The 13,554-nt window shown below is 38.7% G+C and overlaps 1 protein-coding gene across 4 annotated transcripts in view; it reads left to right on the top strand.

The window, feature by feature from the left end:
- Positions 1–7,197, top strand: part of cep83 (centrosomal protein 83) — a 67,885-nt gene extending 60,688 nt beyond the window's left edge. For all 4 annotated transcript variants that reach the window (XM_059987754.1, XM_059987755.1, XM_059987758.1 and 1 more), the window contains 2 exons: positions 2,191–2,377; positions 5,299–7,197. In XM_059987754.1, the coding sequence (XP_059843737.1) occupies positions 2,191–2,377; positions 5,299–5,400 (289 nt within the window). In that variant the 3' untranslated portion in view covers positions 5,401–7,197. The remainder of the gene's footprint in view (positions 1–2,190; positions 2,378–5,298) is intronic.
- The last annotated feature ends 6,357 nt before the right edge of the window (positions 7,198–13,554 follow it).

Here is a 13,554-nt window from a genome sequence, read left to right as displayed (position 1 = left end):
TTTTTTAGAATTTTATTGTTTGACCTCTGCATTAGTGTCAGTAGAAAAGAGCAAATTTTAGATGTCCAAACAATCATTTCTCAAAACATTTAATATTATAGAGATTTTTTTTGTATTTTGTTAAAAAGTATAGCACATAGTAGCACAAGTAGTAGATCACTTTTCAAATAAAAACTTGATTGCTTTGTAGGTATATAACCTCGTGCACAATTAAGCAAAGATAAAAAGGTGCTAATAATCAATGACGTAATGAGTTGAATGAACTAAACTGATTAGCTGAAACAGAAACGGCTGTAGGAGGAGTCAAACTGGGAAACAACCAAGCCAAAAGGCGGGAGTTTGGCAGATGTAACAGTTTAACCTTCAAACCATCAATTCTTACACCAAGCCAAGACTGAGCATAGTAGTAAGTCATCCTGCATCTGTGAGGTCTCTCCCAAACAGAAATTTTGTGGCATACAGGAGTTTCAAGACATGCTGTCCAAGCTCTTCTGAAGAAGCACTAATAAACTACTTAAGAGGAACTGAGTGCAGCAGATGAGAGATGCAGGTGCATCAAACTGACACTCCTGCTACATCAGAAGTCCAGCTTTGCTATCAGCTCTGAGCTGACAGAAACCACTAAAATCCAACTGCACCCCTCAACAGTTTGGAGACTTTTCTTGGCGGAAGTGGTAATCACGGAAGAGTTGCTGTTAAAAAGCTATTCCTCAGAAGTGGGAACTGGAGTGCTGAACAATGGCAGCAAGTGCTCCGGACTAATAAGTCAAAATTTAAAATGTCTGTGGAAGAGATGAAGAATGCTACTTGGATGAATGTCTGCAGAAAGCAGTGAAGCGCAGCATAAGTTCCCTGCAGATTTGGGGCTGCATATCTGCAAATGAAGTTGGTGATCTGGTCAGAGTTAATGGAATACTCAATGGTGAGAAGTACAAGCAGATTCTCATCCATCATGCAATACCATCAGAGAGGCATCTGATGGGTTCGAGCTTCATACTGCAGGAGAACAGTGACCCCCCGAACACACAGCCAAGGTTATGAAGAACTAACTAGCGAAAAGAACAAGGAGTTCTGCAACAGATGTTATGGCCTCCACCGAGCCATGATCACGACATTATTGAGGCCGTCTGGGATTACCTTGAGAGACAGAAGCAAGCAGGACAGCCAAGATCTTCAGAAGAACTGTGGAAAGTTCTCCAAGATGCTTGGAATAACCTTTTTCTAACCTTTTTCTTGGAATAGATTTTTCTATAAAACTGCACGACAGTGTAGCTAAGAAGATTGATACAGTTTTAAAGGCAATGGGTAGCTACACCAAATTTTGATTTGATTAAATTTTTTACTGTTTTAGTGAATAATCTCCAAATTCAAAATATAAGTATGATAATTAATCTGATTGAAGCATTCAAATTCTTGAGAACTTGTTGGGATAGATGCTTTTTGCCCTGGCTGAATGATCCAGAATGAAGTTTCTTTGACTCTGGCTAAGGAACTTCTTATTTAGGATTAAAAGGGGAGGAGGTGGAAATCCTCACCCAAATGAGGACCTTTGAGGTTGTAGATCTTTGGAATTCTCAACTCAAAGCACCTAAATGAATGTCCAGATCATATGTATAGTTGAAAGATAAGTCAGAAATTTTATGGAATCCAGGACTGGATGGATAAGTTAAGAACATGAAACTGATGTAGATTATAGACCACAATCTCATCAATCTGGCAGAGCAGGCTTGAGACAACCTATCCAAACCTGCTTTTATGTTGTATAAAAGAACCTGGCTCAGGTCCTCCCTGCATGCCTCAATAATCATAAAGTATCAGTGGAATAAATAATGCTCAGAAGTTTAAAATAATATAATATCCATCAGAATAACTGCTAAATTTCATAATTCCATGTAACCATAGCAAGTCACAGTACCGACAGTATAATGTAAGTATGAAAGAAGCGCAAGAGGCAGTAATTTGTTTGATGTAACTATTGAATGATTGTGGTGTTTATGATGGTCATTACATTAGTGGTGTTTAAGAGACTGTTCAAGGCATGAATATGGAGGGATATGGATTACAAACAGGCAGAAGAGATTTAGTTTAATTCACTATTAGTTTTGGCATAGATGTTGTGGGCTTATGGGCCTGTTCCTGTGTTGTGCTGATCTGTGTTATATGTAACTCGTGAATTGTCTCTTTTTCTAGGCAAAATGTTCCCTATGAAAATCATACTAGACTTCAGAAGAGGTTAAAAGATTTACAGCGACGACACAATGAATTCCGAAGTCTCATTTTGGGAGCAAACTTTTCATCTAATAGTCGGGGCAATTCGGTCAATTTTCTACCACCTACCTTGATGCAAAGCAATGACACAACCTTCGGAAACATTCAGGTACTAAAATTTAGTGAAATCAGTAAATGCTTTTAATCCACTGAAAATTTTATGTTGCGGTTTTGTTCAATTCCAAATATGAGCCCTTTCAATATGGATCTAAAGGAGACAGAATACTTCAGAAATCATGTAAAGCTAGAAATATTGAAGGTCCAAAGAAACTTAGAGTTCAAGTTTATTGTTCAACCATATTGTTAAAATATGGTGGACTGTTCTGAGAATAATTTAAAAAGATAAATGGAATGGGGGGATTATCTCTGGATCACTAAAATGTTAGAAGTAGACATGGAACACTGACTAGCTTAGGAAGGATACACTAGGCTTGGAATGAGTAAAATGTCAAATTACCAGAAATACGTGGACTTCAAGTTAAATCATGGGAGAATCTATAAAAGGCAGAGTTGAATTTTTGAAATTTAGATGGTTAAGTGATAATTAGGTCAATGTTTCCAAGATGTTGAGAGGAAGGTAGAAGAGAAACTATTTTACTGTAACTTAAGAGATGTATTCCAAGAATTAAACCCAGCTTTCTCTGCAGTTTTCTGCAGAAGGCAGTAGAAGTTTAAGACTATCTTCCAGTGTTTTGTAATGTTTGTTCAGTTGTGAAATTTAAGTCTGAGGTTAATTTTTATAAAAGATACGAAGGTAGTATTTGGAGTTCTTAATGGAATTACACAACAAGTCATATTTGTTATTTAGTTCTTAAGCTGCTCCACCATTCAATAATAGTCACAATTTACTGTAGGTGTTATTCCTCAGTTGTGAAGTGTCTGTATTTGTGAGGTATGCACTATAAATGCAAATGTTCCTTTAGCAGCAACTGGAACTAAAGGGCATTGAGCAGAATTGGAGTATTCAGCTCCTTACACCTTCTTTGTCATACAGTAAAATCATAGCTTATTGTTTGTTAGCCACTTTCCTATTCAAAGCCCATATCTCTCAATTCTTCTAATTTGTATCCAAAAATCTATTGATTCTCTCTCCAGAATTCCAAAGTTTCTCTCTGGATTAAGATGTTTGTCTTTATCTTGGAACTGAATGGCTAAGCTATTTTATTGAGACTGTGACCCCTACATCCCACTGGAGAAATACTATTCTTGCATGTAGCTTATCAAGCTCCATAAGAATTTTGTAATTTGTAATTTAGTACCTGCATATACACTGTGTATTTGTGTACAGAGGCACCCATGTCCCACTGATACACCAACATCTTTTAGTGCTCCACTCCTCTATTTTTCCTCAGTATATTCCACCTGTCATCTGCTCAGTTTATTCACTTAGACAGTTTACATTCCTTGAAGCTATTTACATCCCCTTCGCAAGCCATAGTGCCACCCAGCTTTGTATCTTCAGCATGTTTTGAATTATTTACAATTAACACATGTAATCATTGATACAGATTGGAAACAGCTGGACCATCATCATGACTCCTTGGCACACTCCATTACTCACATCTTCCCTCTCTCCTTCCCTGCCTGACAATGTTACCGATTCACTTCTATTGTTTTCTGTCCGTGCTCATGTATTACCCCATCGCCTTTTTGTAAAAATTGTGTTTAACAATCTCCTCTTCAACACATCAATAAAGGCTTTATTGATGTCCATTTCCACTAGTTCCACTTACCACAACTTCAAAAAAACCTCTGACCTTAAACATGATTTTCTTTTCTAAATCCACGTTAACTCTTCCCACTCCTGTTACTTTCTAAGTGTCATGTTACCATTTACTTCACAGTAACCATATATAACCATATAACAATTACAGCACGGAAACAGGCCATCTCGGTCCTTCTAGTCCGTGCAAAACGCTTACTCTCACCTAATCCCACTGACCCGCACTCAGTCCATAACCCTCCACTCCTTTCCTGTCCATATACCTATCCAATTTTGCTTTAAATGACAATACCAAACCTGCCTCTACCACTTGTACTGGAAGCTAATTCCACTCAGTAAAGACTATTTCTTCAACAATTATTGATGTCAGGCTTCCTTATCACTCTGTTTTATTTTTCCCTCCTTTCTTACACAGTGGAATAATGTTTGCTACCTTCCAATTTCCAGGAACCATTTTAGATTATATAACTCTTTGGATGATGATAACCTGTACAACCAGTGTCTCTATCTCAGTGTCAGTGTCTCTTCTCTCAAAATCCTGAGATGCAAGTTTCATGTCCTGGGCATTTTTTGGATTTCAGACTAATCACCAATTTTGCCAGTTCTACAAGAGTACTTTGTGGTTGTTCAGTGTGATCGTAGTATTCCCACTGCACACTTTCCTCCTCTTATTGATTCTTAATAATTTAAATAAATTATTTTAATAACTTAACAAAAATATAAAATCATTTAACCTAAAATTAATTTTCAACATTATAATGGGGTTAAGGCTTCAGAAAATTCTTCATTGGCTGTAAAACACTTTCAGATAATGTAAAATGATATGAAATACACTGCAATAGAGTTTAAGTCCTTGAATAGCAGATGATCTTTAAGTCAGTGTAACTGGATGAGGGTGCCTGTTATTAGAAGACCTGAAACCGTCAATGACCCCAGGTTATATCACTGATGATGTGTTCAGAACATCGTGAGATGTATTCTAAAAATCACTTAACTTTGCACCAACTCCCTTTGTGCCCTTGTGAACTAGGATCTGTTGAACCCTACCGTAAACATTAAGATGATTATTGGTAAATTAGGCATCCCAGAAAGGTCCTTGGTTGTCAATTTGGCATTTTGATTGCTTTGAGGTAGAAATATGAATGAAAGAGTAATTTTTCAGTACTGATTTTAATGAGATTATCATTTAAATTATTATATCGTGCATAATTTTAAAAAAGTTTGAAAAAATCTTTGGAAACTATTAACTGCTGCTTTTAAACATTGATTACCCTTTAAAAATGTTGTGGCCTTTCTTCAATATTAAGGAAGAGCAGCATCAAAAGGAGCTGAGTTTGATTCGCAGGCGGCTGGAAGAACTCGAGACCAATCAAAAGCAGCAGTTGCATGAACTTGGAGCTCTTGATTGACAGATTTTTGAATAAGGCATTTCAGTCATAAAAGACAAATAACAGTAATTTGGTGCTATTTATTGTACAACTGTGATTTAAATATTATATGTATTGAGAAGTCTATGTAAAACTGGTTTATGACACAATACACACATGACACATATGTCTTTGCATATAATTTATTATGCCTTGAGAAGAGTTGTGATTTGATAGTGTGGACAGGATAATTTGTTATTCAGCTAATACCTTTCAAATCTGTAGACATTTTCCGTTAGAATGATTTCATGAGAAAACCATCTTGCTGTCTTCAGGTGATTTCTGCATTTATACATTCAAAAAATTGAAAGGTGAAGTATGACCTTGGAGTCTAATGGTATATGCTTTGAAATTTTCTAATTTGTTGTATGAAAGTTCAGAAAAGATGCTTGATCAGTCAGGGCATCAAAGGGTATGGTGAGAAGGCAGCTGTATGGGATTGAGTGGGATCGGCCATGATGGAATGGCAGAGCAGACTTGATGGGCTGAGTGGCCTAATTCTGCTCTTATGTCATATGATCTTATGGACAACTCTGTAGTCTGGAGTTTTGGTTCCTTAATCTAGACGTGTCATCCAGTTCTGAGAATGGTGACACAACTTTCTTCCAAGTTCTGGCATCTATATCCAGATACTTGAGTGCAAGAATAATCTGGCTTTATCAATTACTTACCAGTAGGAAATATGTCCTTAAATAATCTGTTATTGGCCTGGCTATTTTTCGATGGTAAAAGTATCACCACTCAATGCCAATCACTAACTTTTGGAAGTGCTTCACACAAAAGTCATTGATAACAGAATGTATAGAGTTAAAGAGTAGATCCACCAACATTTGACTTGAATGAAATGGGCTGTGGAAGGACAGGTAGCCTTCTGTTCATAAACTTCCTTTGCTGTGGTTTATTAATGCCTTGATCAAAGCTGATGGAAGCCTTACATAAAATATCAATCTGCTTCCTCTTTAAAGTTATGGTCAATTTATTTCCTGGATTTTGTTCCCTTTACGAAAATGTATTATAGGCAATTTATCTAACACGGAGGTTTTCAGCTCGAAAATCAGGAGGGTTGCAATAGCTGGAAGAGTTAAGAGGACAAAGTAAGGGTGAACTAGAGTAACAGATGTTAATCACCCGGGCTTATGTGAGCTGCAGGGAAAATGAAACCACGTTTCAGAAGTTGTGCTTTCACACCCTTTCACAATGAAATGTCAACAGCAATGATGCAAAAACAGAAAACTGTGCCAACATCAGTAAGCTGGTGCTGGCGCAGGAGGTTCAAGCCTACAACGTAAATCCAACATCTTTATAAGGTTAAAAATTTATAGAGTTTATTCAAAAGAACATAACATTTATTTTGAGTTATATAGATTTAAGCATTGTAATGTTCTTGTGCTTTAATTTTTTCATAGCCATCGAACTGAGTGTCCTGCTACTAACGGCATTAGTTTGATTTGAAGCACATACCCAGATCTGTGATGCATTCAGTTTGTATTGGTCCATATTATAGAAAGCCCTTGCTAAGATCAGTCGAGTCAACAAATATTTGAGTTATCGACTGCTTATTTTGTTTATAGTTAATTGTTACACATCTGTCAAAGCATGGCTAATTTATAATAAACTCCATTAAGCTATTTGACATTTTTGAAATGATTTTTCTTTGGTCATTAAGTGATTACTTATGAACTGAGCGTTTTTATGTGATTTCTTTTTTATTAATGTGATTAAAAGTACAATGGTTTTTCAAAGTTTTTATTGATCACATACCAAATAAACATTTTGCTGATTTGTTCTGTGTGCATGCGTGAATATGCCTTCTAAATGGTGATCACATCCAGTTACAAATCTCACTAAGCCATTTTCTAACTGAAGTTGTTTGGACATTGCAAGAAAGTGGATGAATGAACGTTGCAAAGAGCAGGCCAGGCAGCATCTATGGAAAAAAATGCAGTCGATGTTCTGGCCCAAAATGTCGACTGTACTTTTCCATAAGAGTTCCTCCAGTATTTTGTGTGTGTTGCTCACCTTTAAACACTTGGAATTTTATCTCCATTTAATGATAAAACAGCTGTTGACAGACTTGGTGGCAGCATAACTGACTAATAAGTTTGAATAATTTTTAGTTTAGTTGCTAAGTCTTTTGCTTGCAAGACAAAATATCTCCCTGATTTACTCTAACTGGGTGTCTTCAATCAGCATGCACAACAAAAGGCCTACATTTTGCCCTGTAGCCATACAGTTGCAAGAAAAAGTTTGTGAACCCTTTGCAATTACCTGGTTTTCTGCATTAATTACTCAAAATGTGGTCAGATTTTCATCCAAGTCACAATAATAGACAAACACAGTCTGCCTAAGCTAATAACACACAAACAATTGTACTTGTTAATACTGAGTATGCCATTTAAACAATCAGACTCAAAAAGTTTGTGAAACTCTGGGGTAATGACTTCTGCAAAAGCTCTTTGGAGTCAGGTGTTCCAATCAATGAGATGAGATTGGAGATGTGGATTGTACAGGTGCCCTGTCCTATTAAAAAAAGACACAAAGTTAGATTACTGATAGCCTGCTCTTCTCATGAGTATCATGTCTTGATCAAAACAACTTTTCAGAGGACTGTAGAAGAATTGTAGAGATGCATGAAGTGGGAAAAGGCTATGAAAGCATTTCTAAAGACCTGAGTGTTCTTCAGTCCACAGTAGAGAAATCGTCTACAAATGGAGGAAATTCAGTATTGTTGCTACTTCCTCTAAGAGTGGGCGTCCTGTAAGGATCACACCAAGAGCACAACGGCAGTGCTGAAGGAGATGAATAAGAATGCAAGGGTAACAGAAAAATACATGCAAAAATGTCTGGAACTTGCAAATATATGAAACAGGTTAGCAATGATATATACAGAAGTGTGGAAATAAGAATCAAAACCAAGCTCTTTCAAAGTCTAGGAGTAAATGAATAGTCTTACAATGGTTCAGAGTTCGGTTCAGTTTAGGTCGAGGTAGTTGCTAGTGTACCGTTGGGGGGAGAGAGAGAGCGAGAACAAGAGGTGATGCAGTTGCCGTTGAACCTTCTGTTGTCTTCCTGTCCTGTTATGGTCACCGACTATGACCCTGTACGACCATTCTTCAGTGGTAGACCTGTCACTCATGCATGGGTGGACACACAAGTCCCCACCGGTTGCACCTTCACACACTGTGAGCCACTGATCGATTCTCCCGAATCGATCCTCCAAACCCCCACCTTCACGTGGGTGCACAACGCTCTTTCAGTGTCCTCTGGTGTGCCTGCCTGTGTCTTCGCAGACCTGCTTTTTATCATTACTTGCTGGATGTCCAACAAACCAGCTCTGTCTTGCTGTCTCTGCAAGAATCTTACAAGCAGGCAAAGAAAGTGTCCTTGGAGCAAAGGTAAACAATCAGCTAAAGTCATAATATTAAGTCATATCTCTCTCTCTCTCTCTCTCTCTCTCTGCAGCAAGATGCCTATGCAGAAAGTTTGAAGTTAATAACTCTACCTTAGGCCACGAACTTATCAATCACCCGTGATGAGTTATTCAAACTTTCTGAATAATCACTCAAAGAGTTGAACTGCATGTGCATGTAACAAGAGCTGTATAACTCATCTCCTTCTACCTTAGGCCACAAACTTCAGTCACCCCTGCTGTGGACACTTTCTGGAAGTCCATGATCTGGATGCTCCATGGCCGCTGGACTAAGTGTGTAAATGTAGGAGGGGACTATGTTGAAAAATAAATGTGCTAGGTTTTCTAAAATTGACGACGCCTACTTTAGGCCACAGACTTAACAATCACCCCTCGTACAAAGGTTGACATATTTTTTCCAACCTGGACTCTGAATGATTAAACAATGTGTTCAATAAAGACATGAAAAGTACAATTGTTTGTGTATTATTAGTGTAGGGAGGTTGTGTTTGTCTATTAATTGTGACTTAGATGAAGATCAAATTATATTTTATGAGTAATTAATGCAGAAACCAGACAATTGCAAAGGATTCACAAACTTTCATGCAACTGTACACTCGGTGGTCACTTTGTTAGGTACTTCCTGTATCTACAAATTGGCCATTGAGTGTATGTTCATGGTCACCTGCTGCTGTAGCCAATCAACCTTAAGGTATGACGTGTTGTGTTTTCAGAGATGCTGTTTTGCATACAACTGTTGTAACGTGTTTACTTAAGTTACTGTTGATTTCCTGTCAGCTTGAACCAGTCTGGCCATTCTCCTCTGACCTCTCTCCTCTCTCATTGACAAGGCATTTTTGCCCACAGAACTGCCACTCGCTGGATGTTTCTTTGTTTTTTGCATTATTCTCTGTAAACATAGAAACATAGAAAATAGGTGCAGGAGTAGGCCATTTGGCCCTTCATGCCTGCACCGCCATTCAGTATGATCATGGCTGATCATCCAACTCAGAACCCTGTACCAGCTTTCTCTCCCTACCCCCTGATCCCTTTAGCCACAAGGGCCATATCTAACTCCCTCTTAAATATAGCCAATGAACCGGCCTCAACTGTTTCTTGTGGCAGAGAATTCCACAGAATCACCATTCTCTGTGTGAAGAAGTTTTTCCTCATCTCGGTCCTAAAAGACTTCCCCTTTATCCTTAAACTGTTACCCCTCATTCTGGACTTCCCCAACATCGGAAACAATCTTCCTGCATCTAGCCTGTCCAATCCCTTTAGAATTTTATACATTTCAATAAGATCCCCCCTCAATCTTCTAAATTCCAGTGACTATAAGCCTAGTCGATCCAGTCTTTCTTCATATGAAAGTCCTGCCATCCCAGGAATCAATCTGGTGAACCTTCTCTGTACTCCCTCTATGGCAAGAATGTCATTCCTCAGATTAGGGGACCAAAACTGCACACAATATTCTAGGTGCAGTCTCACCAAGGCCTTGTACAACTGCAGTGGAACCTCCCTGCTCCTGTACTCAAATCCTTTTGCTATGAATGCCAACATACCAGTTGCCTTTTTCAACGCCTGCTGTACCTGCATGGCCACCTTCAATGACTGGTGTACAATGCCACCCACGTCTCGTTGCACCTCCCCTTTTCCTAGTCAGCCACCATTCAGATAATAATCTGTTTTCCTGTTCTTGCAACCAAATAACCTCACATAACCTCACATTTATCCACATTAAATTGCACCTGTCATGAATTTGCCCACTCACCTAACCTATCCAAGTCACCCTGCATCCTCTTAGCATCCTCCTCACAGCTAACACTGCTGCCCAGCTTCGTGTCATCTGCAAACCTGGAGATGCGGCATTTAATTCTCTCGTCCAAATCATTAATATATATTGTAAACAACTGGGGTCCCAGCACTGAGCCTTGCGGTACCCCACTAGTCACAGCCTGCCATTCTGAAAAGGTCCCATTTACTCCCACTCTTTGCTTCCTGTCTGCCAACCAATTCTCTATCCACATCAATACCATACCCCCAATACCATGTGCTTTAAGTTTGCACACTAATCTCCTGTGTGGGACCTTGTCAAAAGCCTTTTGAAAATCCTAATATACCACATCCACTGGTTCTCCCCTATCCACTCTACTAGTTACATCTTCAAAAAATTCTATAAGATTCGTCAGACATGATTTTCCTTTCACAAATCCATGCTGATTTTGTCCGATGATTTCACCTCTTTCCAAATGTGCTGTTATCACATCTTTGATAACCAACTCTAGCATTTTCCCCACTATCGATGTCAGGCTAACTGGTCTATAATTCCCCGGTTTCTCTCTCCCTTCTTTTTTAAAAAGTGGGGTTACATTAGCCACCCTCCAATCCTCAGGAACTAATCCAGAATCTAAGGAGTTTTGAAAAATTATCACTAATATATCCACTATTCCTTAAGCACTCTGGGATGCAGACCATCTGGCCCTGGGGATTTATCTGCCTTTAATCCCTTCAATTTACCTAATACCACTTCCCTACTAACATGTATTTCCCTCAGTTCCTCCATCTCACTAGACCCTCGGTCCCTTACTATTTCTCCAGAGAAACTCCAGAGAATGTTGAGTATAAAAATCCCAGGAGATCAGCAGTTTCTGAGATACTCAAACCACCCTGTCTGGTATCAACAATTATTCCATGGCCAGTCACTTAGATCGCATTTCTCCCCTATTCTAATGTTTAGTCTGAACAACAACTGAACCTCTTGACCACATCTACATACTTTTATGCATTGAGCTGCTGCCAAATGATTGGTTGATTAGATATTTGCATTAACAAGCAGGTGTACCTAATAAAGTGGCCACTGAGTGTATATACCTTAGTCAAATTTGTTATTTAGATTTTTTTTTAATTTTTATCTTTGGAGATGATTGGCTGCCTTTGACATTAACAGTTGCTTTATTTCATATTACAAGATTTTGAACATTCACACGAGTCGTGAATAGGAGTGCTGATCTAATACAACAACCACAGCAGCAATGTGTGGAAACTATCTAAAATAGTTTGTTTCTGTCTCAAGAAATGTTTCTTTGTTTAGGACAGTGTACATAGAAGAGTTAAAATAACAATGGAACAGCTACTTTGCAGCCCCAGTGACCATAGTCTAATCCTGACCTTGGGTGCTGATATGTCGAGTTTGAATGCTCTTCCCCTTGACTAAATGGGTTTCCTCTGGTTTCTTTCCACATCAAAAAGACATGGTTAATTGGTACTGTAGGCTTTCCCAGTGTATAGGCGACTGGCAAAATCTCAGGGAAGAATTGATGGGAGTGGGGAGAATAAATTGGGATACTGCAGGATGAGTGTAACTGATGGTCAGTGTGATCTGTTTCCAAGCAATGTTATTCTTTGCCTCCATGAAACTGAAGGAGGAGTGGGATGTGCTGACATTCATGGCCTTTCTGCCTTTTAAGTAGCTCGTGCTGACCTTTTAGCTCAACACCACCTTCCTGTGGTAATCCCATTTTCCTAAATTTCCTTTTCCAAAAACCCATCCCATCCTATTTTTATATATTCAACACTGAATCTCCACTGGATTCTGAGATTGAGAATGCCAAAGATTCACTCTTTTCTGCAAAATTTCTCATTTCGGTACCACAAGGATGACCCTTGTTTTGATCCCTCGTTGGAAGACAAACCAGCAAGGGAAAACTTCATCCCTGCATCTACCCTGTGAGACACCATAAGAATTTTGTAGATCTCTTTGAGATCACCAATCATCTCAAATTCTTAGATAGCATTGGCCCTGTCTACTCATTCAACAAACCTACTATCTCAGTAATCACTCTGCTCAACCTTTGCTGTGTGGAGCCTACTGCATGAGTAACAGCTTGCTCTCCATATTGTACTGCCCTGGCTTGTGTATACAGCTAAGATGCAGCATCTATGGTCAAACCTGACCAACGGAGGCCCTGTGGTTCTTCTCTGGGTTGTAAGACCAGACATATGCACAACCTTTCAGTTGTAGCCTTAACAGGACCTTGTACGATTTGCAAGAATTCTTTACTCTTCTAATGAAATCTTCTTACAAAAATGATCATAATACTCTTTACCTTTCTAGCTGTTTGCACTTCAAAGACCTCCCCTAAACACCAACTCATTTGTCTCTATTTCAAATGAATGCTCCTCCAAATGGTCTAACTATATTCCATCTGACGTAATCTTACCCATTCACTTACACAATCTATATCCCCCTAAAGCCTCTCTGCATTCTCCTACCAGCTGACTCAACAACTTAGCTTTGCATCAACACCTTGCCTGATTCCCTCATGCAAATAATTTGTTGTGGAACAAATGGGGCTGCAGCATCAATCTTTGTGGTATCCCAATGTTCACAGTCTTCCAACCTGTTAGTTGTTCCCCAATACCTTAATTTTAGTAACTTCAGTGTGATACCTTACCAAAAGCCTTTTGAAAATCCAAATATATCACAGCAAAATGATTATTCCTTGCTAGCTATAACCAAAAAAAATCCAGTAGCAGTTTGAAAAAGAAAGGAAGGGGCCCCTTGGTTTAATATCCTATTGAAAAGGTATTGCCATTTGAGTGTAGGTCAGTGGTAGAATGTGGTGTTAGAGAGAATGTAACAGGAATAAAAATACAATTAATGTAGGATTCATGTAAGTGGCAGCTTGGTGGTCACTAGACACTAGAACACTACATTACAGTACAGG

The sequence above is a fragment of the Hypanus sabinus genome, chromosome 13 (assembly GCF_030144855.1).
Source record: "Hypanus sabinus isolate sHypSab1 chromosome 13, sHypSab1.hap1, whole genome shotgun sequence".
In the NCBI taxonomy this organism is placed as follows: Eukaryota; Metazoa; Chordata; class Chondrichthyes; order Myliobatiformes; family Dasyatidae; genus Hypanus; species Hypanus sabinus.
This window is presented reverse-complemented; position numbering and strand designations above follow the sequence as displayed.